This window comes from Solea solea, chromosome 13 (assembly GCF_958295425.1).
Source record: "Solea solea chromosome 13, fSolSol10.1, whole genome shotgun sequence".
Classification (NCBI taxonomy): domain Eukaryota; kingdom Metazoa; phylum Chordata; class Actinopteri; order Pleuronectiformes; family Soleidae; genus Solea; species Solea solea.
The window spans coordinates 1,489,875-1,512,500 of NC_081146.1; the positions used below are offsets into that span (position 1 = coordinate 1,489,875).

General features: G+C 46.1%; 2 protein-coding genes across 7 annotated transcripts in view; both read right to left on the minus strand.

Annotated features, from left to right (window-relative positions):
* Positions 1–15,542, minus strand: part of adam15 (ADAM metallopeptidase domain 15) — a 28,896-nt gene extending 13,354 nt beyond the window's left edge. For 4 of the 5 annotated variants that reach the window (XM_058647646.1, XM_058647645.1, XM_058647644.1 and 1 more), the window contains exons 1-19: positions 15,008–15,541; positions 13,582–13,673; positions 11,073–11,149; positions 10,249–10,327; positions 10,080–10,156; positions 9,333–9,585; positions 9,190–9,255; positions 9,018–9,089; positions 8,752–8,921; positions 8,596–8,680; positions 7,683–7,831; positions 6,409–6,586; positions 6,240–6,332; positions 3,789–3,984; positions 3,569–3,677; positions 2,281–2,470; positions 2,099–2,176; positions 1,890–2,001; positions 1,640–1,793 (exon numbers count right to left, since the gene is read on the minus strand). In XM_058647646.1, coding sequence (XP_058503629.1) covers positions 1,640–1,793; positions 1,890–2,001; positions 2,099–2,176; positions 2,281–2,470; positions 3,569–3,677; positions 3,789–3,984; positions 6,240–6,332; positions 6,409–6,586; positions 7,683–7,831; positions 8,596–8,680; positions 8,752–8,921; positions 9,018–9,089; positions 9,190–9,255; positions 9,333–9,585; positions 10,080–10,156; positions 10,249–10,327; positions 11,073–11,149; positions 13,582–13,673; positions 15,008–15,182 — 2,405 coding nt within the window. In that variant the 5' untranslated portion in view covers positions 15,183–15,541. Of the gene's footprint in view, positions 1–1,639; positions 1,794–1,889; positions 2,002–2,098; positions 2,177–2,280; positions 2,471–3,568; positions 3,678–3,788; positions 3,985–6,239; positions 6,333–6,408; positions 6,587–7,682; positions 7,832–8,595; positions 8,681–8,751; positions 8,922–9,017; positions 9,090–9,189; positions 9,256–9,332; positions 9,586–10,079; positions 10,157–10,248; positions 10,328–11,072; positions 11,150–13,581; positions 13,674–15,007 lie in introns of all 5 variants that reach the window. The other variant, XM_058647642.1, reaches the window with a different exon arrangement.
* An 807-nt stretch (positions 15,543–16,349) lies between these two features.
* dcst1 (DC-STAMP domain containing 1) overlaps positions 16,350–22,626 on the minus strand; it is a 10,314-nt gene continuing 4,037 nt past the window's right edge. For both annotated transcript variants that reach the window (XM_058648261.1, XM_058648260.1), the window contains 9 exons: positions 20,953–21,074; positions 20,730–20,887; positions 20,548–20,647; positions 20,366–20,461; positions 19,629–19,755; positions 18,344–18,460; positions 18,098–18,240; positions 17,742–17,828; positions 16,350–16,860 (listed from right to left, as the gene is read on the minus strand). In XM_058648261.1, coding sequence (XP_058504244.1) covers positions 16,765–16,860; positions 17,742–17,828; positions 18,098–18,240; positions 18,344–18,460; positions 19,629–19,755; positions 20,366–20,461; positions 20,548–20,647; positions 20,730–20,887; positions 20,953–21,074 — 1,046 coding nt within the window. In that variant the 3' untranslated portion in view covers positions 16,350–16,764. The remainder of the gene's footprint in view (positions 16,861–17,741; positions 17,829–18,097; positions 18,241–18,343; positions 18,461–19,628; positions 19,756–20,365; positions 20,462–20,547; positions 20,648–20,729; positions 20,888–20,952; positions 21,075–22,626) is intronic.

Sequence of the window (22,626 nt, forward strand, 5' to 3'; positions counted from 1 at the left end):
TTACCGATAAATGTGATGAACAAATTAATTACACTATCTGTTCATAAAAATACCGATAAATGTGATGAACACATGAATTACACTACCTGTTCATAAAGTCACTGATATATGTGATGAACACATGAATTACACTACCTGTTCCTAAAGTCACTGATAAATGTGATGAACACATGATTTAGACTATCTGTTACTAAAGTCACTGATAAATGTAATGAACACATGGTTTAGACTATCTGTTCATAAAGTAACTGATAAATGGGCTGAACACATGAATTACACTATACGTTCATAAATTCACTCATAAATGTAATGAACACATGAATTAGAGTATCTGTTCATAAAGTCACTGATAAATGGGGTGAACACATGAATTACACTTTTTGTTCATAAAGTCTCTGATAAATGTGATGAACACATGAATTACACTACCTGTTCATAAAGTCTCTGATAAATGTGATGAACACATGAATTAGAGTGAAAGAATCTGGAGTTATCACGTTGTTATTGTTCCTAATAATCTGATCATGAGTCTGCAGGTTTATTGTAATATTTGATGATTATTATATTTACCATAAATTGTAATTATAATGATAAGTTCACTTTATTTGTTATAAATTTAAACCAAAATAAAAAGCATAGCAATGAGACCAAAATCATATTCATGGTTAATATTCAATGGATCATAATGTTAATCTTAATGTTATTATCATTATTTTCTTGGACAATAATATATAAAATCCCTGAGTCATGTGACAGTTTATCAGTGAATGGAAGAAAACAACATCATTCGTGTAACAACACATATAAACTAATATTCACTGATCATTTTAACGTCATAATGACGTCATTATACTTTTCACTTTACTGTATTCACTATCATTGGTTTGACATTCATTTACAAATCCATGGTTTAAAGACCGAAGCTAACGTGACCTCAGTATTCATGAAATCCGCTTGTGCGCGTCAGTAGCGTACTCCCATCATGCCGTTCATGGACGCGGCGAGCAAGTCGAGAACGCGGCTCGTTCACGAAGCCCAGAGGCATTATGGGAGTAACACTACTGCACATGCTCTGTGGAAATAAACCAGGAAGTCAGAAACTTTTTTGACATAAGTGTGAGTGAGCAACTCCATAGGAATGAACAGAGCCAAAGGGGCGGAGCTACATCCAGGTCTTATAATACATCCATGCTTAAAAATAGGTGAGTTCATGTTTTTTTCAGACAGAGAGCGGACTGTGCGGTGAGCGCCCCCTGCTGCTGAAAACCAGCCTGAAACACAGAGGCTGATCAAGCAGATTTTAAAAGACTACGATATCTACATCTCATGTTCACGTCTTTATCTCAGACAGACCTGTGTTTGTTTGTAAAGCACTCACTCTCCCACACCAAACCTCATCGAGGAAATCTGTTCAGATTAACCTCAGTGACACAAAGTGACCACACGAGGCAGCAGAGGACCAGGAGCTAAAATCACTGATTTTATCTTTGGTGTGGGAGAGTGAGTACTTTACGGACTTCAGTTTCCTGTTTGCAGCTTTTCACTGAGGGTGAGCCTCGGTGTCAGCAGCAGGGGGCGCTCACAGCACAGTCAGCTGTACATTACAGAGTGAGAGTGTGTGTGTGTGTGTGTGTGTTACCGGTTGTGTTGTCGAGCTTTGTGAAATGGGCTGTTTGGTCCAAAACATAAGAGATTTCTCCGGAATCGAGGAAAGCGAAGAGCGAGGAAGAGGAGGACGACTGGCAGGACGAAGAAAAACACAACAAGCAGGGCGACTTGAACCGGGTCAGACCCTAAACACACACACACACACACACACACACAGGAGCAGCGTCAGCCTGGGTCAGAGTTCAGATGTCCGACAGGTGTGTGATGGTGTGTGTTCTCACCTGGAGCAGCTGTGGCTGGACCGCTGTCCACGCTGCCGCCGTGACCTGAGTACCTGCAGTCAGGTGGAGCCCAGCCCACGTCACAGTGACAGTTCTTATTACTGTTACACACCTGACACACACAGACACACACAGCAGGTTACACACACATTAATCAGGAGCAGCACGCTAGCGCCACCTGTGGACAGAACACCAGAACACTCACTCACCCCGTGACCGTTACATTTGCTGCGACAGTCGTCAACGCCCAGCACCGACACGTCCTGACACGTCTGCTTCAAACACACCTGCAACATTTATTAAAGGGACAGTTCATCTATATATTATCTATACTTTAACTTTGTTTCAGTCATGTTTCCTCCTGTCCTGCAGGGGGCGCCGGCTGACTGACCTTTCCAGGGCCGCATGCAGTTCCCTGAGCCACAGTAGCAGGGTCAGACACGTCGTCTCCCAGGTGGAAGAAGGTTCCTCTGCAGACCAGGTCACTGTGGCGCACTTCAGTGGTCAGGATCTCTACGTTAATGCCCAGCAGGGGGCGCTGTCTCCCACCCTGACACTGGATCCTGCCGCAGTGCACGTCACTGCAGCACGTGGGTAGGGGGGGCGGGGTCATCAAGGTGTGTGTGTCTGTGTGTCGGTGTGTCCTCTGTGTGTGTCTGTGTGTTGTGTGTGTCCTCTATGTGTTATATGTCTGTGTGTGTGTGTGTGTGTGTCCTCTGTGTGTGTGTGTGTGTTGTGTGTGTCCTCTATGTGTTATATGTCTGTGTGTGTGTGTGTGTGTTGTGTGTGTCCTCTATGTGTTATAAGTCTGTGTGTTGTGTGCAGTGTTGGGAGCAAAGGCGTTTAAGTATAACGGCGTTACTAACGGTGTTTTTCAGTAACGTAGTAATCTAATGAATTACTTTTCCTATCGTTGCAACGCTGTTACCGTTACTGAGAATGTAAAGTGACGCGTTACTTGTGTTACAATTCTGTTGAATGAAGCGCAGCTGTGTCGGGCTGTCTGACAGCCACACATCAGCTGCCGGGAGAGAGCAGGGGTGGAGATGCGATGATGATGATAGGCTGGGTGGACGGGTGTCCTGCTCACGCTGTCTCACTGTACGCTCTAAGACAGAGACAATGGCGACGAGCCGGGGAAGCGTAGCGTTTTTTAAGTGGAAATATCGACACGACTTCTCCCTTACCGAGGTAAAAGGAAATAATGTATATGTAACGTGTTATGTCGTCCACATTTTCCTTTGTTTCTCTTTAACCAAGTTAACATTTGTGTGTCAGTTGTTCAAATAAATACCAAATGTTCTAAAATACTGTACATAGGGTTTTTATTCTTCATTCAGGTATTATAAACATCTTTGACATATAGGATGTTAAAGAATGTAATAGCGTTATAGAACATAACAAATAATGTCAGTTACCTTGCTGAGTAACTAATTACTTTTACAATGTGGTAACTGAGTTACCAACTCAATTACTTTTTGGGAGAAGTAATTTGTAACTATAACTAATTACTTTTTTAAAGTAAGATGCCCAACACTGGTTGTGTGTGCGTGTGTCCTCTATGGGTTATATGTCTGTGTGTGTAGGTGTGTGTGTGTGTGTGTGTTGTGTATGTCCTCTATGTGTTATATGTCTGTGTGTGGGTGTGTGTTGTGTGTGTTGTGTGTGTGTGTACTCACGTGTTAGCACAGGGGATGTAGGAACCGTTGGTCAGCTGACCACAGTTTCCAAACTTGTTTCCTTGTTTGTTGACAGAAGAGAAACAGATGGGCGGAGCACTGGTGGAGTCTGAGGACGCACACACAGACACACACACACACATACACACACACACACACACTTAGAGTGTGTGTTAAAGCAGCAGCTTCTCAGTGTGAACTGGTTAAACTGGTGTCTTACTGGTTCCCCACAGCAGCTGACACTGAGCGTTCATGCTGACACACACTCCTCCATAGCAGTAGGTGGCACCGTCCTCACAGGGCTCACCGTTCTGCAGGAAGACGTTGGGGGGACAGTGGGGGGAGGAGCCAGTGCAGAACTCGGCCAGGTCACATGGTCCAAGAGGCTCACGACACACCGAGCTTGCAGGACGCAACTGAGGGCAGAGGAGGAGGTTAGACTGAGCAACTGAGGGCAGAGGGGAAGGAGTTTAGTCTGAGCAACTGAGGGCAGAGGGGGAGGTTAGACTGAGCAACTGAGGGCAGAGAGGGAGGAGTTTAGACTGAGCAACTGAGGTCAGAGGGGGAGGAGTTTAGACTGAGCAACTGAGTGCAGAGGGGAAGGAGTTTAGACTGAGCAACTGAGGGCAGAGGGGGAGGTTAGACTGAGCAACTGAGGGCAGAGGGGGAGGAGTTTAGACTGAGCAACTGAGGGCAGAGGGGGAGGAGTTTAGACTGAGCAACTGAGTGCAGAGGGGAAGGAGTTTAATCTGAGAAACTGGAGGCAGAGGGGGGAGGAGTTTACACTCAGCAACTGAGGGCAGAGGGGGGAGGAGTTTAAACTGAGCAACTGAGGGCAGAGGGGGAGGAGTTTAGACTGTGCAACAGAGGGCAGAGGGGGAGGAGTTTAGACTGAGCAACTGAGTGCAGAGTGGGAGGATTTTAAACTGAGCAACTGAGAACAGAGGGGGGAGGAGTTTACACTCAGCAACTGAGGGCAGAGTGGGAGGAGTTTACACTGAGAAACTGAGGGCAAAGTGGGAGGAGTTTACACTGAGCAACTGAGGGCAGAGGGGGAGGAGTTTACACTGAGCAACTGAGGGCAGAGGAGGAGGAGTTTACACTGAGCAACTTAGTGCAGAGTGGGAGGAGTTTAAACTGAGCAACTGAGGGCAGAGGGGGGAGGAGTTTACACACAGCAACTGAGGGCAGAGGGGGAGGAGTTTAAACTCATGAACTGTTCGTGAACATGAACATGACGGTGAACGTGTTAGTGAACATGACGGTGAACGTGTTAGTGAACATAAACATGATGGTGAACGTGTTAGTGAACATGACGGTGAACGTGTTAGTGAACATGACGGTGGACGTGTTAGTGAACATGGCGGTGAACGTGTTAGTGAACATAAACATGATGGTGAACGTGTTAGTGAACATGACGGTGAACGTGTTAGTGAACATAAACATGATGGTGAACGTGTTAGTGAACATGACGGTGGACGTGCTAGTGAACATTTTAGTGAACAACAGTGAGCGTGTTAGTGAAGCTGATGGTGAACATTTTAGTGAACATGACGGTGGACGTGTTAGTGAACATGACGTGAACGTGTTCGCGAACAAGAAGGTGAACATGTTAGTGAACATGACAGTGAGCATGTTAGTGAACATGACGGTGGACGTGTACATGAACATGACGGTGAACGTGTTAGTGAACATGACGGTGAGCGTGTTCGTGAACATGACGGTGGACGTGTTAGTGAACATGGCGGTGAATGTGTTCGCGAACAAGACGGTGAACATGTTAGTGAACATGACGGTGAACGTGTTAGTGAACATGACGGTGGACGTGTTAGTGAACATGACGGTGAACATGACGATGAAAGTGTTAGTGAACATGACGATGAACGTGTTAGTGAAGCTGATGGTGAACGTTTTAGTGAACATGACGGTGAACGTGTTAGTGAACATGACAGTGAGCGTGTTAGTGAACATGACGGTGGACGTGGACGTGAACATGACGGTGAACGTGTTAGTGAACATGACGATGAGCGTGTTAGTGAACATGACGGTGGACGTGGACGTGAACATGACGGTGAACGTGTTAGTGAACATGACGGTGAGCGTGTTAGTGAACATGACGGTGAGCGTGTTAGTGAAGATTACGGTGAACGTGTTAGTGAACATGACGGTGGATGTGTTAATGAACATGACGGTGAACATTTTAGTGAACATGACGGCGAGCGTGTTAGTGAAGATTACGGTGAACGTGTTAGTGAACATGACGGTGAACGTGTTAGTGAACATGACGGTGAACGTGTTAGTGAACATGACGGTGAGCGTGTTAGTGAACATGACGGTGAGCGTGTTAGTGAAGATTACGGTGAACGTGTTAGTGAACATGACGGTGGATGTGTTAATGAACATGACGGTGGACATGTTAATGAACATGACGGTGAACATTTTAGTGAACATGACGGCGAGCGTGTTAGTGAAGCTGATGGTGAACGTGTTAGTGAAGCTGATGGTGAACGTGTTAGTGAACATGACGGTGAACGTGTTAGTGAAGCTGATGGTGAACGTTTTAGTGAACATGACGGTGAACATTTTAGTCAACATGACGGTGAGCGTGTTCTTGAACATGACGGTGAACGTGTTAGCGAACATGAAGGTGAACGTGTGAGTTCAGTCTTACTTTACAGTTGTGGCAGCAGATGCCGTCAGATGAACACTGAGCTCCCGGGATCAGCTGACAGGTGGAGGCGTTACAACAGGGATCATCACACTCCTGACCAATCAGAGCACAGCATCACAGGTCACAGAGGTCACACAGGTGAGCAGGGACATGTAAAACAGGTGAGTACCTCCATCAGGCCGCAGTCACACTCTTCTCCTCTCTCCACGTAGAGGTTTCCACAGCGAGGTCCTCCTAACAGAAGATCTGGTTCAGGAACGTTGAACAGACACATTCCTCCTCCATGAAGTAAACTGACGGACAGGTCAGAGGAACTGCAGCTGCTGAACTGCTGACCAGGCATGAACCTGAGGGTCACACACACTCACCTGGGTCAGATCACCTGACACTGACCAGGTCAGATAATATGAGACTGAACCAGGTTAGATAATCTGACACTGAGCCAGGTTAGATAATCTGACACAGACCATCTGGCACTGGGCCAGGTCTGATAATCTGACAATGAACCAGGTTAGATAATCTGACACAGAACCAGGTTAGATAATCTGACACTGAGCCAGGTTAGATAATCTGACACTGAGCCAGGTTAGATAATCTGACACTGAGCCAGGTTAGATAATCTGACACGTAACCAGGTTAGATAATCTGACACTGAGCCAGGTTAGATAATCTGACACTGAGCCAGGTTAGATAATCTGACACGTAACCAGGTTAGATAATCTGACACAGACCACCTGACAATGGGCCAGGTCTGATAATCTGACACAGAACCAGATTAGATAATCTGACACTGAACCAGGTTAGATAATCTGACACTGAGCCAGGTTAGATAATCTGACACTGAGCCAGGTTAGATAATCTGACACAAATAATCTGACACTGAACCAGGTTAGATAATCTGACACAGACCATCTGACACTGGGTCAGGTCTGATAATCTGACACAAATAATCTGACACTGAACCAGATTAGATAATCTGACACTGAGCCAGGTTAGATAATCTGACACTGAGCCAGGTTAGATAATCTGACACGTAACCAGGTTAGATAATCTGACACTGAGCCAGGTTAGATAATCTGACACTGAGCCAGGTTAGATAATCTGACACTGAGCCAGGTTAGATAATCTGACACGTAACCAGGTTAGATAATCTGACACAGACCACCTGACAATGGGCCAGGTCTGATAATCTGACACAGAACCAGATTAGATAATCTGACACTGAACCAGGTTAGATAATCTGACACTGAGCCAGGTTAGATAATCTGACACTGAGCCAGGTTAGATAATCTGACACAAATAATCTGACACTGAACCAGGTTAGATAATCTGACACAGACCATCTGACACTGGGTCAGGTCTGATAATCTGACACAAATAATCTGACACTGAACCAGATTAGATAATCTGACACTGACCCGGGTTGTATAATCTGATACTGACCCAGTTGATGGCTCCATGATGCATCCTCCGAGTCGTGGTTCGTTCTGGCAAGAGCAGCGACGTTCTGCTGTGTCATGACTCATCCCCAAATTGTGACCAAGCTCATGAGCAACAGTGGAGGCCACACCCAAAACGCTGACCAGGTGATCCTGAGGGAGAGAGAGAGAAACAGAGAGAGAGAGAGAGAGCATGTGTAAACACTATGATGATGATGACCACACAGTGGCGTGCACTAGGTGGTGCTATAGCACCTGCCGTTGCCCTCTGGAGTGCCCTTTTGAAAGGTTGTTGTTATTTTAAACAGTGTATGTGGCCCATGCCGACATGATCATCTATAAATTCTGCACGATTAAAAGTGTGTGATAATATTGCCCCAATTAATATGCCACCGCAGGGCGTGCACAAACGGAGGCGTGCTGCAGCAGCAGTGCACATCTGTAGCCCGCACACACCTGCTCCCGGCCCCGTCCCACCAGCCAGGTAACACATAAATGAATCGAGTCGAGTGTATTGTTTGCCCCCTGAGCCTCAGTTGCCAAGCTATAACTTGCATTGTTTTGTCTCTGTTGTGAAGTAGCCTGTCTCATACGGCGCCACCACAGCTGAGCATAAATTAGCCGACTGCACATCTGCTTAACAAGCTAGACGCTAGCTAATCACTGATATGACGTGATGACCAGCACATAACTAATGTCGGCAGAGTTTGTCATTAGTACAACATGTGAATCTATCAGTACACTTAAGATGAATATTTAGTATTGTGTAGGTTTACATTAGGCTTACATTAGTGCCTGTAATGTTTTGTTTTTATAATCTCTCACTGCTATAGTAAGGCAGCCCATAGTTCCACATGCCACACAAAATGTCTGCACACGCCACTGTGAACACATGACGATGAACATATGACCCTCACCACGTTGACTCCACCTGACCGGTCTCTGGAGCACATAGACGCCTGAGACGCCATCCCCACCGTGGTGCCGTCAAAGGCTCCGCCCCTGCACAGTGAGAGGTCAGGTCAGGGGTGACACACGGACACATCACATGTTTGTTTTTAAAACGCTCGTACATGACCAGCTGGGCGTTGTCATGGCGAAGGCGGGGAAGCAGCTCTCTGCTTCTCCACTCCAGGAAGTTGTTTAGCGTGTCCTTCGGACTCTTCTCCACCCGGATCTTGTCTCGGTCGCTCCAGACCTCCAGACCGGTCAGCGCCACCCGCACATTTAGAGGGCGATAGAACTGAGGATGAGAGGGTGAGAGAGAGCGAGAGAGGCAGTCAGAGGCAGAGGCAGAGGCAGAGGTCAGAGGTCAGAGGTCAGAGGTTAGAGGTCTCACCCAGTCCACCTGGTTGGCCACGTCCATCATACGATAGATGATGGTCTTGTTGTTCTTCTGGTAATTCATGAACTGTGAGAAGGAGAGAACACTGTGAGCTGCTGCCACCTGCTGTTCATACATGTTACTACAGGACACACAGGGTGAGAACCCCACACACACACACACTGACCTCCTGGTGGTCAGCCACCAGCACCAGCTCAATGTATTTGGTCTCTGACAGGATGTCCCTCTTTCTCTGCAGACAGAGGACAGAAGACACATAAGACAAGACAGAGGACAATGTGTTTGTGTTTGTGTGTGTGTGTGTCTCACCCTGTGTGTGTGTGTGTAGCTGTGGATGGGGGGAACAGCAGTGTGGTAAACCCCACAATGTCCAGCGTCACTGCCCTCCAGTGGACTGGCGGAGAACAGCAGGTGGACTCCTCCTTCATTATCTCCTCCTCCTCCTCCTCCTTCACTCCCGTCCCCTCTGCTCTCCTCCCCCTGGTGGAGGAGATGGTAATGGCGGTCGTCATCCTGTGGCTGCAGCTCAAAGCTCATCGTGGCGTTGATGACGATGACGCCGCTGCAGGAGGAAACACAGTCAGGTGAACGGGACTCTCTTTTTTTATGTGAGCTGGTTTAAGACCTCAGTAATCCAGCCTCTGCAGCGCCGCAGGGGTCAGAGGTCACCGAGCTCACTGATCCAGATCAGGATTTTTCCACAGAAAAAAAATGCTGATGTGTCAAGAAACAAAATGAGCTGAAAATCTGTAAATCCTGGATCTAACTGGAGCACTGTTGTTTTTCTGTTTGTGACCCGATGAACTTACAAACAAACAAACAAGCAAACAAACAAACAAGCAAACAAACAAACAAGCAAGCAAACAAACAAACAAGCAAACAAACAAACAAACAAACAAACAAACAAACAAACAAACAAACAAACAAGCAAACAGACAGACAACCAAACAAGCAAACAAACAAACAAGCAAGCAAACAAACAGACAAACAAGCAAACACACTAACAAGCAAACAAACAAGCAAACAAACAGGTAAATGAACCAATCAGAGACTGACCTCAGTCCGGAGCAGGTGCTCAGAGCCACCCTGGACTGAGGGAACCCTCGGATGCTGCCGTGGTAATAACAGTGAGTCTGTGGACAACAACAGAAACAGCTTTCACTCAACACGAAGATGCATCACACACATATCACAGAGAGAGAGGGCGGGGCCTGCACTGACTCACCACAGGGTCGGCTTTCAGAGACACGCCCGTACCGTTGGACAGGTAGAAGAAGACATTTGGAGGTTTGCGCAGAAGGTGACTGCAAGAAGACAGCAGACAATCATCATCATCACCATTTTCACCATCTACATCACCATCACCGTCATCATCACCATTACCATCTACATCATCATCATCATCACCATCACCATTTTCACCATCTATATCACCATTACCATCACCGTCATCATCACCATTACCATCTACATCATCATCATCATCATCATCACCATCATCACCACCATCATCGTCATCATCACCATCATCGTCATCATCAACACCATCACCATCATCATCATCATCACAATAATCACCATCATCGTCATCATCAACACCATCACCATCATCATCACAATAATCACCATCATCATCATCATCACCACCACCATCATCATCATCATCACCACCATCACCATCATCATCACCACCACCATCATCATCATCACCACCATCACCATTACCATCATCATCATCACCACCATCACCATTACCATCATCATCATCATCACCACCATCATCATCACCACCATCATCATCATCACCATCATCATCATCACCACCATCGTCATCATCATCATCATCACCCCTGCTGCTGAGAACCAGCCTTACACACAGGCTCAGTCAAAGAACTTTGGTGTTACAAACTTCAGTTTCCTGTTGGACATTGAGATAAAGACATGAACATGTATTTTCCTTGTGTCTCCATGTTTTCACTCAGTATGTCAGGCTGGTCCTCAGCAGCAGGGGGCGCTCACAGCACATTAGCTCTCTTTACTGAGACTCACTGGTTCTTCTCCAGGTCGAGCAGGAAGAGGCGTCCTCTCACCTCCAGTCCACACTGCAATCTGTCTGGATGTCCGTCCTGAAACACAGGAAGACAGTGTGAGACGCACACACGCACGCACGCACGCACTCACTCACTCACTCACTCACTCACTCACTCACTCACTCACTCACTCCATTTTTCTGGAGGATGGGGTGGGTCTGAACATATCCGTTAACCAATCAGTCTATTTTCCTGTCTGTTGTTGCAGCTGCTGTTCAAAGAGGAGATTCCTGTCCTTTTCTGTGTGTGTGTGTGTGTGTGAGAGTGTGAATGGATACGTGTGTGTGTGTGTGTGTGTGTGCGTGTGTGTGTGTGTGTGTGTGCGTGTGTGTGTGTGTGTGTGTGTGTGTGTATATTTGGGTGGAGTTTTCCTTTAAATGAGCAGAATTCCCCTCTGAGGCGTGTTTGTTTTCTCAACCATGTTCTGTACTGTGGTGGGGTCACAGCAGACGGGTGGGGTCGTTTTGTTGGCTGAGTCATGTTCAGTACCTCTGGGTGGTGACTGAACCTGAGCGCCCCCTTCAGGAAGGTTCTGTGAAGCTTCTTTAACAGGCTCAGCTAAAATGTCACACTCACTCACTCACTCACACACACACACACACGCACACACACACTCTCACACACACACACACACACTCACTCACTCACTCCCAGATGGACCAATCAGAAGCTTCTAAACAAATCTGTTCTGTTTTTCATCAGACCTTGATGAGCGAGAGCTCATTTTTACCCTCCTGTGTTTGCAGCCTCTTTCACCATCTGTTAACACTCTGTGTGTGTGTGTGTGTGTGTGTGTGTGTGTGTGTGTGTGTGTGAGGTCATGGGGCGGGGCTCCGAGCAGACATCTGAGTGTGATTTTCATGACTCAGCGATCAGAAATTCAGCTGCACATTTTCTGACAAACAACAACATGAATATGTAAATGAGCCACGCCCCTTTCTCCACCCACCGGAAACTTTCACCTGTACTGATTCAAGCAGAAGAAGAAGACTTCCTGTCTGTTGTTAAACTGAAGTGTCCTCGTCCACATCCATGCTCCTGACCAACAGTGTCCATTAAAGACAGTGGGTGGAGCCAAAGACTTCCTGCTCCTGCATCAGACGGCGTTTTCTTCCTCTGACCTGAACCGGAACTGGACCTGAACCTGGACCTGAACCTGGACCTGGATCTAGACCTGGATCTAGACCTGGATCTAGACCTGAACTGAAGCTGGATCTGAACCTGGATCTGGATCATGTTACAGTCTTAGACGACATCATGACCAGAGACCCAACAGAAATACAACCATATTATAACCCTATTATAACTTTATTAGCACAGGTACTAGACTGGTATTATAGATTATAGATTATGTTATATTATAGATTATAGTATAAACTGTAGTTAGATTATTGTATATATTATAGTTAGATTATATAGTATAGTTTTGATGATAGTGAGATTGTAGATTATAGTTTTAATTATAGTTGGATCACAGATTATAGTTAGATGTTAGATTATAGCTTTGATTACATTTAGATCATAGATTATAGTTGGAATATATATTATAGTTTAGGGGTGTGTGATATATATCATCTACGATAGTATCTTAATTGTTGTTTTAACGATGTGTCGAAATCATTTGCAAGAACCAATCAAAACACGTCTTTTTGAGAGGCCACACATTCACTGCATGATCAGCCTGGTAGGACACATGAGGACACCTGCCGTGTCCACGCTTCACAACAACAGCTAACGTAGCTGCATGTTGAACATGAGTGAACAAACACAGACTCTAGCAGCCTCAGAATCCACGTGGTTAGATTTAATAGCTAAGCGAGGATCCTCCTCACTCACGTGGAGGTGGTTTGGCTTTAAAAACACTGATGTCACTCAAACGACAAAGCGGTTGCCGTCAAAGACTCGACAACGTGTTTCACCGTCTGTGAATGAACCAGCGCACAGAATATGAAGAACATGAGAAGCTTGGGCAGTCAGCGGTCGACCACGAGCGGCCAGCTAACGTACGACAAAAAAACACACTCACAAACTTTGGCAGAGGTTACTGTGTATCCACATTCTCATGTTAATGCCTTGTAGTTCAAATATGATGAGTATTGTTTACATTAGTTTAAAATGCTCTTATGATAGTTTTAGTTGGCCGTTGTGCAATACTTTATAAAGCAAGTTTAAGTTAATAAATAAGATCTGTTTTTCTTGAACACGTTGTTTTTTGTCAATATTATCGTTAACCTCTAATATACTATTACAGGGTTTCCCCCAGGGTGGGTTTATAGTAAGATTACAGTGAGATTATAGATTATTGTATTGATTATACTGAGATTATAAATAATTGTATTGATTATAGTGAGATTATAGATTTTTGAATTGATTATAGTATTGATTAAGTATCAGATGTGATAAAATCACCTGTGACTCAGAGAGACTTTAGTCCTGGATCTGAACCATTAAAAACCATTAAAACCAACCTGGAATGCTTCAGCGAGGCTCCGTCTCTTTCCGTCCACCAGGACGAAGGGACGTGTCTTCTCCAGCAGGGGACGCTGTTTTCTGTCGCCATCTGAGGACACAGAGCGAAGGTGAAGTGAGACACAGACGCTAACAGTGACGTTAGGTTTAACCTCAGATTTAACCTCATCTTTAACCTCAGGTTTAACCTCATCTTTAACCTCAGGTTTAACCTCAGGTTTAACCTCAGGTTTAATCTCAGCTTTAACCTCAGGTTTAACCACAGTTTTAACAACAGCTTTAACCACAGGTTTAACCACAGCTTTAACCACAGATTTAACCTCAGCTTTACCACAGTTTTAACCTCAGGTTTAACCACAGGTTTAACCACAGGTTTAACCACAGCTTTAACCTCAGTTTTAACCTCAGGTTTAACCTCAGCTTTAACCTCAGTTTTAACCCCAGGTTTAACCTCAGTTTTGACCACAGGTTTAACCTCAGCTTTAACCACAGCTTTAACCTCAGTTTTGACCACAGGTTTAACCACAGCTTTAACCTCAGTTTTAACCCCAGGTTTAACCTCAGTTTTGACCACAGGTTTAACCACAGCTTTAACCTCAGTTTTAACCACAGGTTTAACCTCAGCTTTAACCTCAGTTTTAACCACAGGTTTAACCTCGGTTTTGACCACAGGTTTAACCTCAGCTTTAACCACAGCTTTAACCACAGCTTTAACCTCAGTTTTAACCACAGGTTTAACCTCAGTTTTAACCTCAGCTTTAACAACAGCTTTAACCTCAGTTTAAACCCCAGGTTTAACCTCAGTTTTGACCACAGGTTTAACCTCAGGTTTAACCCCAGCTTTAACCACAGGTTTGACCTCAGTTTTGACCACATGTTTAACCTCAGTTTTAACCTCAGGTTTAACCCCAGCTTTAACCACAGCTTTAACCTCAGTTTTAACCACAGGTTTAACCTCAGTTTTAACCACAGGTTTAACCACAGCTTTAACCACAGGTTTAACCTCAGTTTTAACCACAGGTTTAACCTCAGTTTTAACCACAGGTTTAACCACAGGTTTAACCACAGTTTTGACCACAGGTTTAACCTCAGTTTTAACCCCAGCTTTAACCACAGCTTTAACCTCAGTTTTAACCACAGGTTTAACCACAGCTTTAACCACAGGTTTAACCTCAGTTTTAACCACAGGTTTAACCTCAGTTTTAACCTCAGCTTTAACCACAGGTTTAACCTCAGTTTTAACCACAGCTTTAACCTCAGTTTTAACCTCAGCTTTAACCTCAGTTTTAACCTCAGGTTTAACCTCAGTTTTAACCACAGCTTTAACCACAGATTTAACCACAGCTTTAACCACAGGTTTAACCACAGTTTTGACCACAGGTTTAACTCTGGCTAAGCAAACAGAATCGGTGTGACTGTCCTCACCTGTCACGGCTCTGATCAGACCGTCGGTACCGTCCGTCTGTCTATGTATCATAACTTCTGGGTTCTGCGGTGCGTTAAGAGACCTGGGGACCGTGAAGGCAGCGCTGCCGCTCAGCAGCCGCAGCAGAGGCAGAAGCGGCAGGAGCGGCAGCAGCGCGGCGGCGGCTCCGCTCATCTTCTCCGCGTCAGCGGCAACAAGTCGCTGCCGAGGCGGCTTTGAGCGCGAGGAAGCCCGGACCCCGCTGTCGTTACCTCCCTGTGCTGGAGCTCCAGAGGAAGTTCCGCCGAAACTCCATGGTAACGAGCTCAGACCGGAGCGGGTCAGTCCGTTATCTGCGCAGGTTCCGCCGCTACAAAGTACCGTCAGCACCGGGAGGAACCGCTCGGTCAGGCAGTAAACGTCAACTAAAGTCGGCAGAGTTTGTGTGGACACCACACGGCGACTTAACGAGACGTGAACCGTGTCATTAACCGGAGAACAGCAGACTGTTCATCGGAGAGTCATCCCGCTGAGTGAAGCTAATCGGAAATACGGAAGATCACCGGAAGCTCCACGAGAAGTAGCTTCAAAATAAAAGTGTGAGTCACAGGAAAATTAGACAGATTATTATTTTTACCCGTTTACTTTCTGATAAAATGAAATTCCATTGTTGTAATGTAGCGAAGTACAAAAACTTTAATTGTTATTTATATTTACTTTTACTCCACTACATTTCCTCTAACCCTCTTTGTTACCTGTTACTAACAAATAAAATCAGAAGAAGAGTCGCTATTTTGATCTGTATTTATATAGAGTGTTACTAGTCTTGATGAACTGCTTTACACTACAGTTTTCACATATTCACACATTCACACACTGCAACATGGGCTCAAGTGTCTTTGTTCAAGGGCACACGAGAGCCAGGAATTGAACCCACAACCTCCCTACCACTGACCCACCATGGCTCAATCCTAACTCCTCACTTTTTATTGTTGAAAATGACTTTTGATACTTAAGTAAATGTCATAAACTTTAAGACTTTGGCTGAAGTAATTTTATAAAAAAGTGACATTTTCTGGTCACATACTTGTACTTTTACTCAAATATGACTTTAAAGTACTTTCTACATGACAGTGAAATTCCTGAATATAATCTGTGAGAAAAAAAAGGTTTTCAAGTCATCAAACTCCGTTTTTAGTTCTTTACTGTTTTGTGACACACTCACAGCACTGCCCCCTGCTGGTGTCTGTGGAGTACTGTGTTCATCAAACGCACTCCATTAGGTTGCTAGTGCTAATGTTTACCACTAAACAACTGAATACGTGAAACTGAAGAACTCACTGTTAAGCACAGTTAGTGGCTTTTATTTTGAAATCAAACTGGATGCAAGATTAAAAGAACACACACACACACACATTCTATTCTGTGTGTGTGTGTGTGTGTGTGTGACCTCAGGTGACCTCTCACCTCTGCAGAAACGTGACACTAATCTTCAGGTGTGAACAGAGCGATCATGTGATCATGTGACACTTAGCAGCTAATCACAGATGTGACAGAGGATCAGCTGTGACTCTACAGCTCCCTCTGCTGGTGTCACACACATCACACACATCACACTCTCCTCACTCATTAATCATGGGTTCAACAAACAAACATGTCAGTGATTATTTGTCTCTGGTAGTGGGCGGAGCTTCTTCACATGGTCACCAGGTTTAGATTAGTCGGGTTCTTTGAATGGCTGGACTTTCTTTAGCTCTTAGCCTCTTCCTCTTCCTGTCTAACTGGGGTCATAGTGCGTCTCAGAGTCAGACTCCGCCTCCCGCCTGTCATGGCGACAGCGACGACACCCCCAGGTGGTCAGACTGTGAAACACCTGCAGAGACACAGCAGAGAACGGAGTGACTGTGTTTGAAGGCGGGGCTAAAGCGGCCGCCTTCAAACACAAGGCGGGCCAAACCAATGACACACTGTCATTGGTGTGTGTGTGTTTGAGGGCGGGGCTAAGGCAGAGTGACTGCCATTGGTGTGTGTGTGTGTGTGTGTGTTTGAGGGCGGGGCTAAGGCGGAGTGACTGTCATTGGTGTGTGTGTGTGTGTTTGAGGGCGGGGCTAAGGCGGAGTGACTGTCATTGGTGTGTGTGTGTTTGAGGGCGGGGCTAAGGCAGAGTGACTGTCATTGGTGTGTGTGTTTGAGGGCGTGGCTAAGGCGGAGTGACTGTCATTGGTGTGTGTGTGTGTTTGAGGGCGGGGCTAAAGCGGAGTGACTGTCATTGGTGTGTGTGTGTGTTTTAGGGCGGAGCTAAGGCGTAGTGACTGTCATTGGTGTGTGTGTGTTTGAGGGCAGTGCTAAAGTGGAGTGACTGTCATTGGTGTGTGTTTGAGGGCGGGGCTAAGGCAGAGTGACTGTCATTGGTGTGTGTGTGTGTGTGTGTTTGAGGGCGGGGCTAAGGCAGAGTGACTGTCATTGGTGTGTGTGTGTGTGTGTTTGAGGGCGGAGCTAAGGCGTAGTGACTGTCATTGGTGTGTGTGTGTTTGAGGGCGGTGCTAAAGTGGAGTGACTGTCATTGGTGTGTGTGTTTGAGGGCGGGGCTAAGGCAGAGTGACTGTCATTGGTGTGTGTGTGTGTTTGAGAGCGGGGCTAAGGCAGAGTGACTGTCATTGGTGTGTGTTTGAGGGCGGGGCTAAGGCAGAGTGACTGTCATTGGTGTGTGTGTGTGTTTGAGAGCGGGGCTAAGGCGGAGTGACTGTCCCTCACCGTCCTGGTCCTGTGTCCACTGTCCACAGAGGACATGTGTCTCTGCAGCTGCAGGTTGTAGAGGAACAGTACTCTCTTCTTCTCCCTCTGAAACAACGTACACATGTTAGCTCCGCCCACAGCCTCAACATCACACCTTCAAAACTCTGACGTCATACACAGTGGAGGAAATAAGTATTTTTCTTTTGAAATATGATTTTCTGGATTTTATTTTTGATATTCTGTCTCTCACTTTAAACTACAGACTGTTGATTTGTTTGTTAAAGGGCAAACTTACAAAATCAGTGAGCGATCAAACCATTATTTCCTCCACTGTATGTGTGTGTGTCTGTGTGCGTGTGTGTGTGTGTGTGTACCTGTGGGTGGTAGAAGGCAGCGATGACTCGTCTCAGACGGTTGGTGTAAACCTGAAGGAGGGTGAAGAGCGCCACCAACAGGACACAACACACACAGTAAACATAGACGTCTGCTGAGAGCGTTGAGGGAGGAGACACACAGGCTGGGGGGAGGGACAGAGAGAGGGTGGAGCTTGTCAGTGAGCCCTCAGTTTACGATGAATCATACAATCTGGCACATGCTGTGATCTTTGACCTTTGACCTACCCTGGTTGTCCGTCTGGATGTGGAGGATGGATGAACTGTTGAAGGCTGAGACCGTCTTCCTCAAGAGGCGGGCCATCATGGAGTCCCCGCCCACTTTGATGTCCACCTTCCGAATGCCTGCAGAGAAGATCCCACCCCCATTACCCACAATCCCACAGTGGTGAAGATGAAGTGTGTGTGTGTGTGTGTGTCTGCGTGAGTGTGTGTGTGTGTGTGTGTGTGTGTGTGTGTGTGTGTGTGTGTGTCTGTGTGAGTGTGTGTGTGTGTCTGTGTGAGTGTGTGTGTGTCTGTGTCCGTGTGTGTCTGTGTGAGTGTGTGTGTCTGTGTCTGTGTCCGTGTGTGTGTGTGTCTATGTGAGTGTGTGTGTCTATGTGAGTGTGTGTGTGTGTGTGTGTCTGTTTGTGTGTGTGTGTGTGTGTGTGTGTGCGTGTGTCTGTGTATGTGTGTCTGTGTATGTGTGTGTGTGTGTGTGTCTGCGTGAGTGTGTGCGTGTCTGTGTGAGTGTGTATGTGTGTCTGTGTCCGTGTGTGTCTGTGTGAGTGTGTGTGTCTGTGTCTGTGTCCGTGAGTGTGTGTGTCTATGTGAGTGTGTGTGTGTGTGTCTGTTTGTGTGTGTGTGTCTGTGTGTGTGTGTGTGTGTGTGCGTGTGTCTGTGTATGTGTGTCTGTGTATGTGTGTGTGTGTGTGTGTGTGTGTCTGCGTGAGTGTGTGTGCGTGTCTGTGTGAGTGTGTGTGTCTGTGTCCGTGTGTCCGTGTGTGTGCGTGTCTGTGTGAGTGTGTGTGTGTCTGTGTGAGTGTGTGTGTCTGTGTCCGTGTGTCCGTGTGTGTGCGTGCGTGTCTGTGTGAGTGTGTGTGTGTCTGTGTGAGTGTGTGTGTCTGTGTCCGTGTGTCCGTGTGTGTGCGTGTCTGTGTGAGTGTGTGTGTGTCTGTGTGAGTGTGTGTGTCTGTGTCCGTGTGTCCGTGTGTGTGTGTGTCTGTGTAAGTGTGTGTGTCTGTGTCTGTGTCCGTGTGTGTGTGTGTGTCTGTTTGAGTGTGTGTGTGTGTGTGTCTATGTGAGTGTGTGTGTGTGTGTGTGTCTGTGTGTGGGTGTGTGTGTGCGTGTGCGTGTGCGTGTGTCTGTGTATGTGCGTGTGTGTGTGTATGTGTGTGTGTCTGTGTGTCTGTGTATGTATGTGTGTGTGTGTGTGTGTGTGTCTGTTTGAGTGTGAGTGTGTGTGTGTGTGTGTGTGTGTGTGTCTGAGTGTGAGTGTGTGTGTGTGTGTGTGTGTGTGTATGTGTGTACATACTGGTCACGTTGAACTGGCTGATTGTGTGTCTGCTGACGATGTCCAGAGTGTGAACTAGAGAGAAGTCGATGATGAGGAGGACGACGCCCAGAAGAGAGACAGAGAGTAGCTGTAACACACCTGACACCTGAGACACACACACACACACAGTTCAGGTTTTTACAAGGTGTATGATGTACTGACACACTTACTGTGAGCGCCCCCTGCTGCTGAGACACAGAGGCTGTAAACCACTCACTCTCCCACACACACACACACACACACACACACTCTCCCACACCAAACCTCATAGAGTAAATCAGTGATTTTAGCTGCGGGGACACAGGAGCTGCTGGTCCTCTGCTGCCTCGTGTGGTCACTTTGTGTCACTGAGTTAATTCAAATGTAGGATTTTCCATGCTGAAGTGATAAAATAAGACATTAGAACTCAGTGATGGAGGCAGCAGTGGATCAACAACTCCTGTGTGTGTGTGTGTGATGTTAAAATCACAGATTTTATCTATGAGGTTTGGTGTGGGAGAGTGAGTGTGTGTGTGTGTGTGTGTGTGTGTGTGGGAGAGTGAGTGAGATAAACACGTGAACACGTTCTTCAGACATCTTAGACTTAAACTGATATAGATTCTATTAAGTCTCATGCTGGTTCTCAGCAGCAGGGGGCGCTCGTCTCTCATGCATCCACATTAATAAACTAGGATATATTGGGTGTTTGTGTGATGACGGGTAAACGCTGAACTCACCACTTCTTTAAACTCGTCAGGGTGAATCCTGAGACTACGCGGCTCAATCAGCTTCTTCTTCCCTGAGCGTGTGAGCGGCAGCACACAGCGCTTCCCCTGAACGCACCACGACATATAAACACAGCTTCTCAACATTAACATGCAGCAGATGAAGATGATGTCGATGATGAAGATGACGTTACCGCTTTTTTCCTGCGGGCGTCGATCAGTCTGAAGTATTTGGTGACGTAGACGTTGTCAAATCGGATGTCTTTCCTGTAATATCTGACATAACTGAACGCCCTGAGAAGAGGAGGAGGAGCAAATGGAGGAGGAGGAGGAGCTGCTCAGAGATGATGACATGACAACGTGGCAGTGATGTTACCTGGTGAAGATGGTGATGAAGGTGAAGGACAGCAGCAGCTGTAGAACATCCAGCACCTCCTTCATCACAGCGTTCAGCTTCTGCAGAGATCCTCTGACCGTCTGTGTGAACTCCTGATCCATCACAGGTCCACTCAGCACAGACCGCTGTTGCTGCTCCTGCAGGAGGTCAAAGGTCAACACCAAGCTAAAGGTCATCCATCTGATGACATCACAGTTCTAACCTGGACCACAAGCTCGGTGCTGAACTCTCTGGACAACATCTCCACGGAAACGTCAAGCTCATCGTACAGTTGACCGAAGTTTCCCTCCACAGGGACGTGCTCCCTGCACCACGGAGTCATCACTGAGCAGGTTATAAACACCATGAATAACAACGTTAAAAACACTGTTAATAACAACATTAGTAACACTGCTAATAACAACATTAGTCACAACGTTACATAACATAACATAACACTGTTAATAACAACTTTAGTAACGCTGTTAATAACAACGTTAATAACACTGTTAAAAACACTGTTCATAACAACATGAATAACTGTATAACACCGTTAATAACACTGTTAAAACAACTGTATAACACCGTTAAAAACACTGTTCATAACCATGTTAATAACTGTATAACACCGTTAATAACACTGTTAAAAACACTGGTAATAACAATGTTGATAACTGTATAACACCGTTAATAACACTGTAAAAAACACTGTTAATGACACTGTTTAAAACACTGTTAATAACAACGTTAATAACTGTATAACACCGTTAATAACAACTTTAGTAACACTGTTAATAACAACGTTAGTAACACTGTTAATAACAACGTTAATAACTGTATAACACCATTAATAAAACTGTTATAAACACTAGTAATAACAACGTTGATAACTGTATAACCCCCCCCCCCCCGCCGGGTTAGCCCTGGACCCTGTGCTCTGGCCGGGTCACTTATCACGCATGTGAAATTTAGTGCAGATTGGTTAACGTATGGCGAAGTTAAAGGGCACTTCCTGTCTAAGCCGACCTACTTCCTGTGTGCAGGTCATGTCTTACAGATGTGTTCAGGGCGGGCCCTTGGTACCACATATCAATTTTGGAGCAGATTGGTCAATGTACGGGCAAATGACAGGGCACTTTCTGGTTAGGGCGACCTACTTCCTGTGTGCAGGTCATGGCCTGCGGACGTGTTCAGGGCGGGCCCTTAGTCTCACATATCAAGTTTCGGGCCGATTGGTCAATGTTAGGCGAAGTTAAAGGGCACTTCCTGTTTTAGACGATCTACTTCCTGTGTGCAAGTGATGTCTTGCAGATGTGTTCAGTGCGGGCCCTTGGTCTCACATATCAAGTTTTGAGCCAATCGGTCAATATGTGGGCGAGTTACAGGGCACTTCCTGTTTAGCGACGAAACGCGTAATTCAAAATGGCCAACATCGCGTTGGGGTCAAGTTCGCATTCGTAGACGTGTTCAGGGGCGGGGTCTCGTGTCACGTATGAAGTTTTGTTCGGATAGGCCAAAGTATGGCGAAGTTATAGCGCACTTCCTGCTTCGTGGCGAGTCATCGAAATTTGCCAAAATTCCGATGGCTGCTGTGGCCACGCCCTTTTGAATCTGCGAAGGTTTCTGAAAACTTTTGATGTTGGATGGGTCTAGAACAATTTGACGCATTTTTCGTGTTGCTACGATTAACGCCCTCAGACAAGTTCGTTCAGTTACGAAACTTGTAAAACGCCAAGATGGACACCAAATCCAAGATGGCCGACTGAGTCCTGAAATTTGGTGAAACTAAATTTCGCTCCATAGGCATGTGACCTGTGGGGGCGCTACTGAGCCATTTTGCGTTACGTACAGAGTACAGTTGAACCAGAGTACAACAACGTTAATAACTGTATAACAA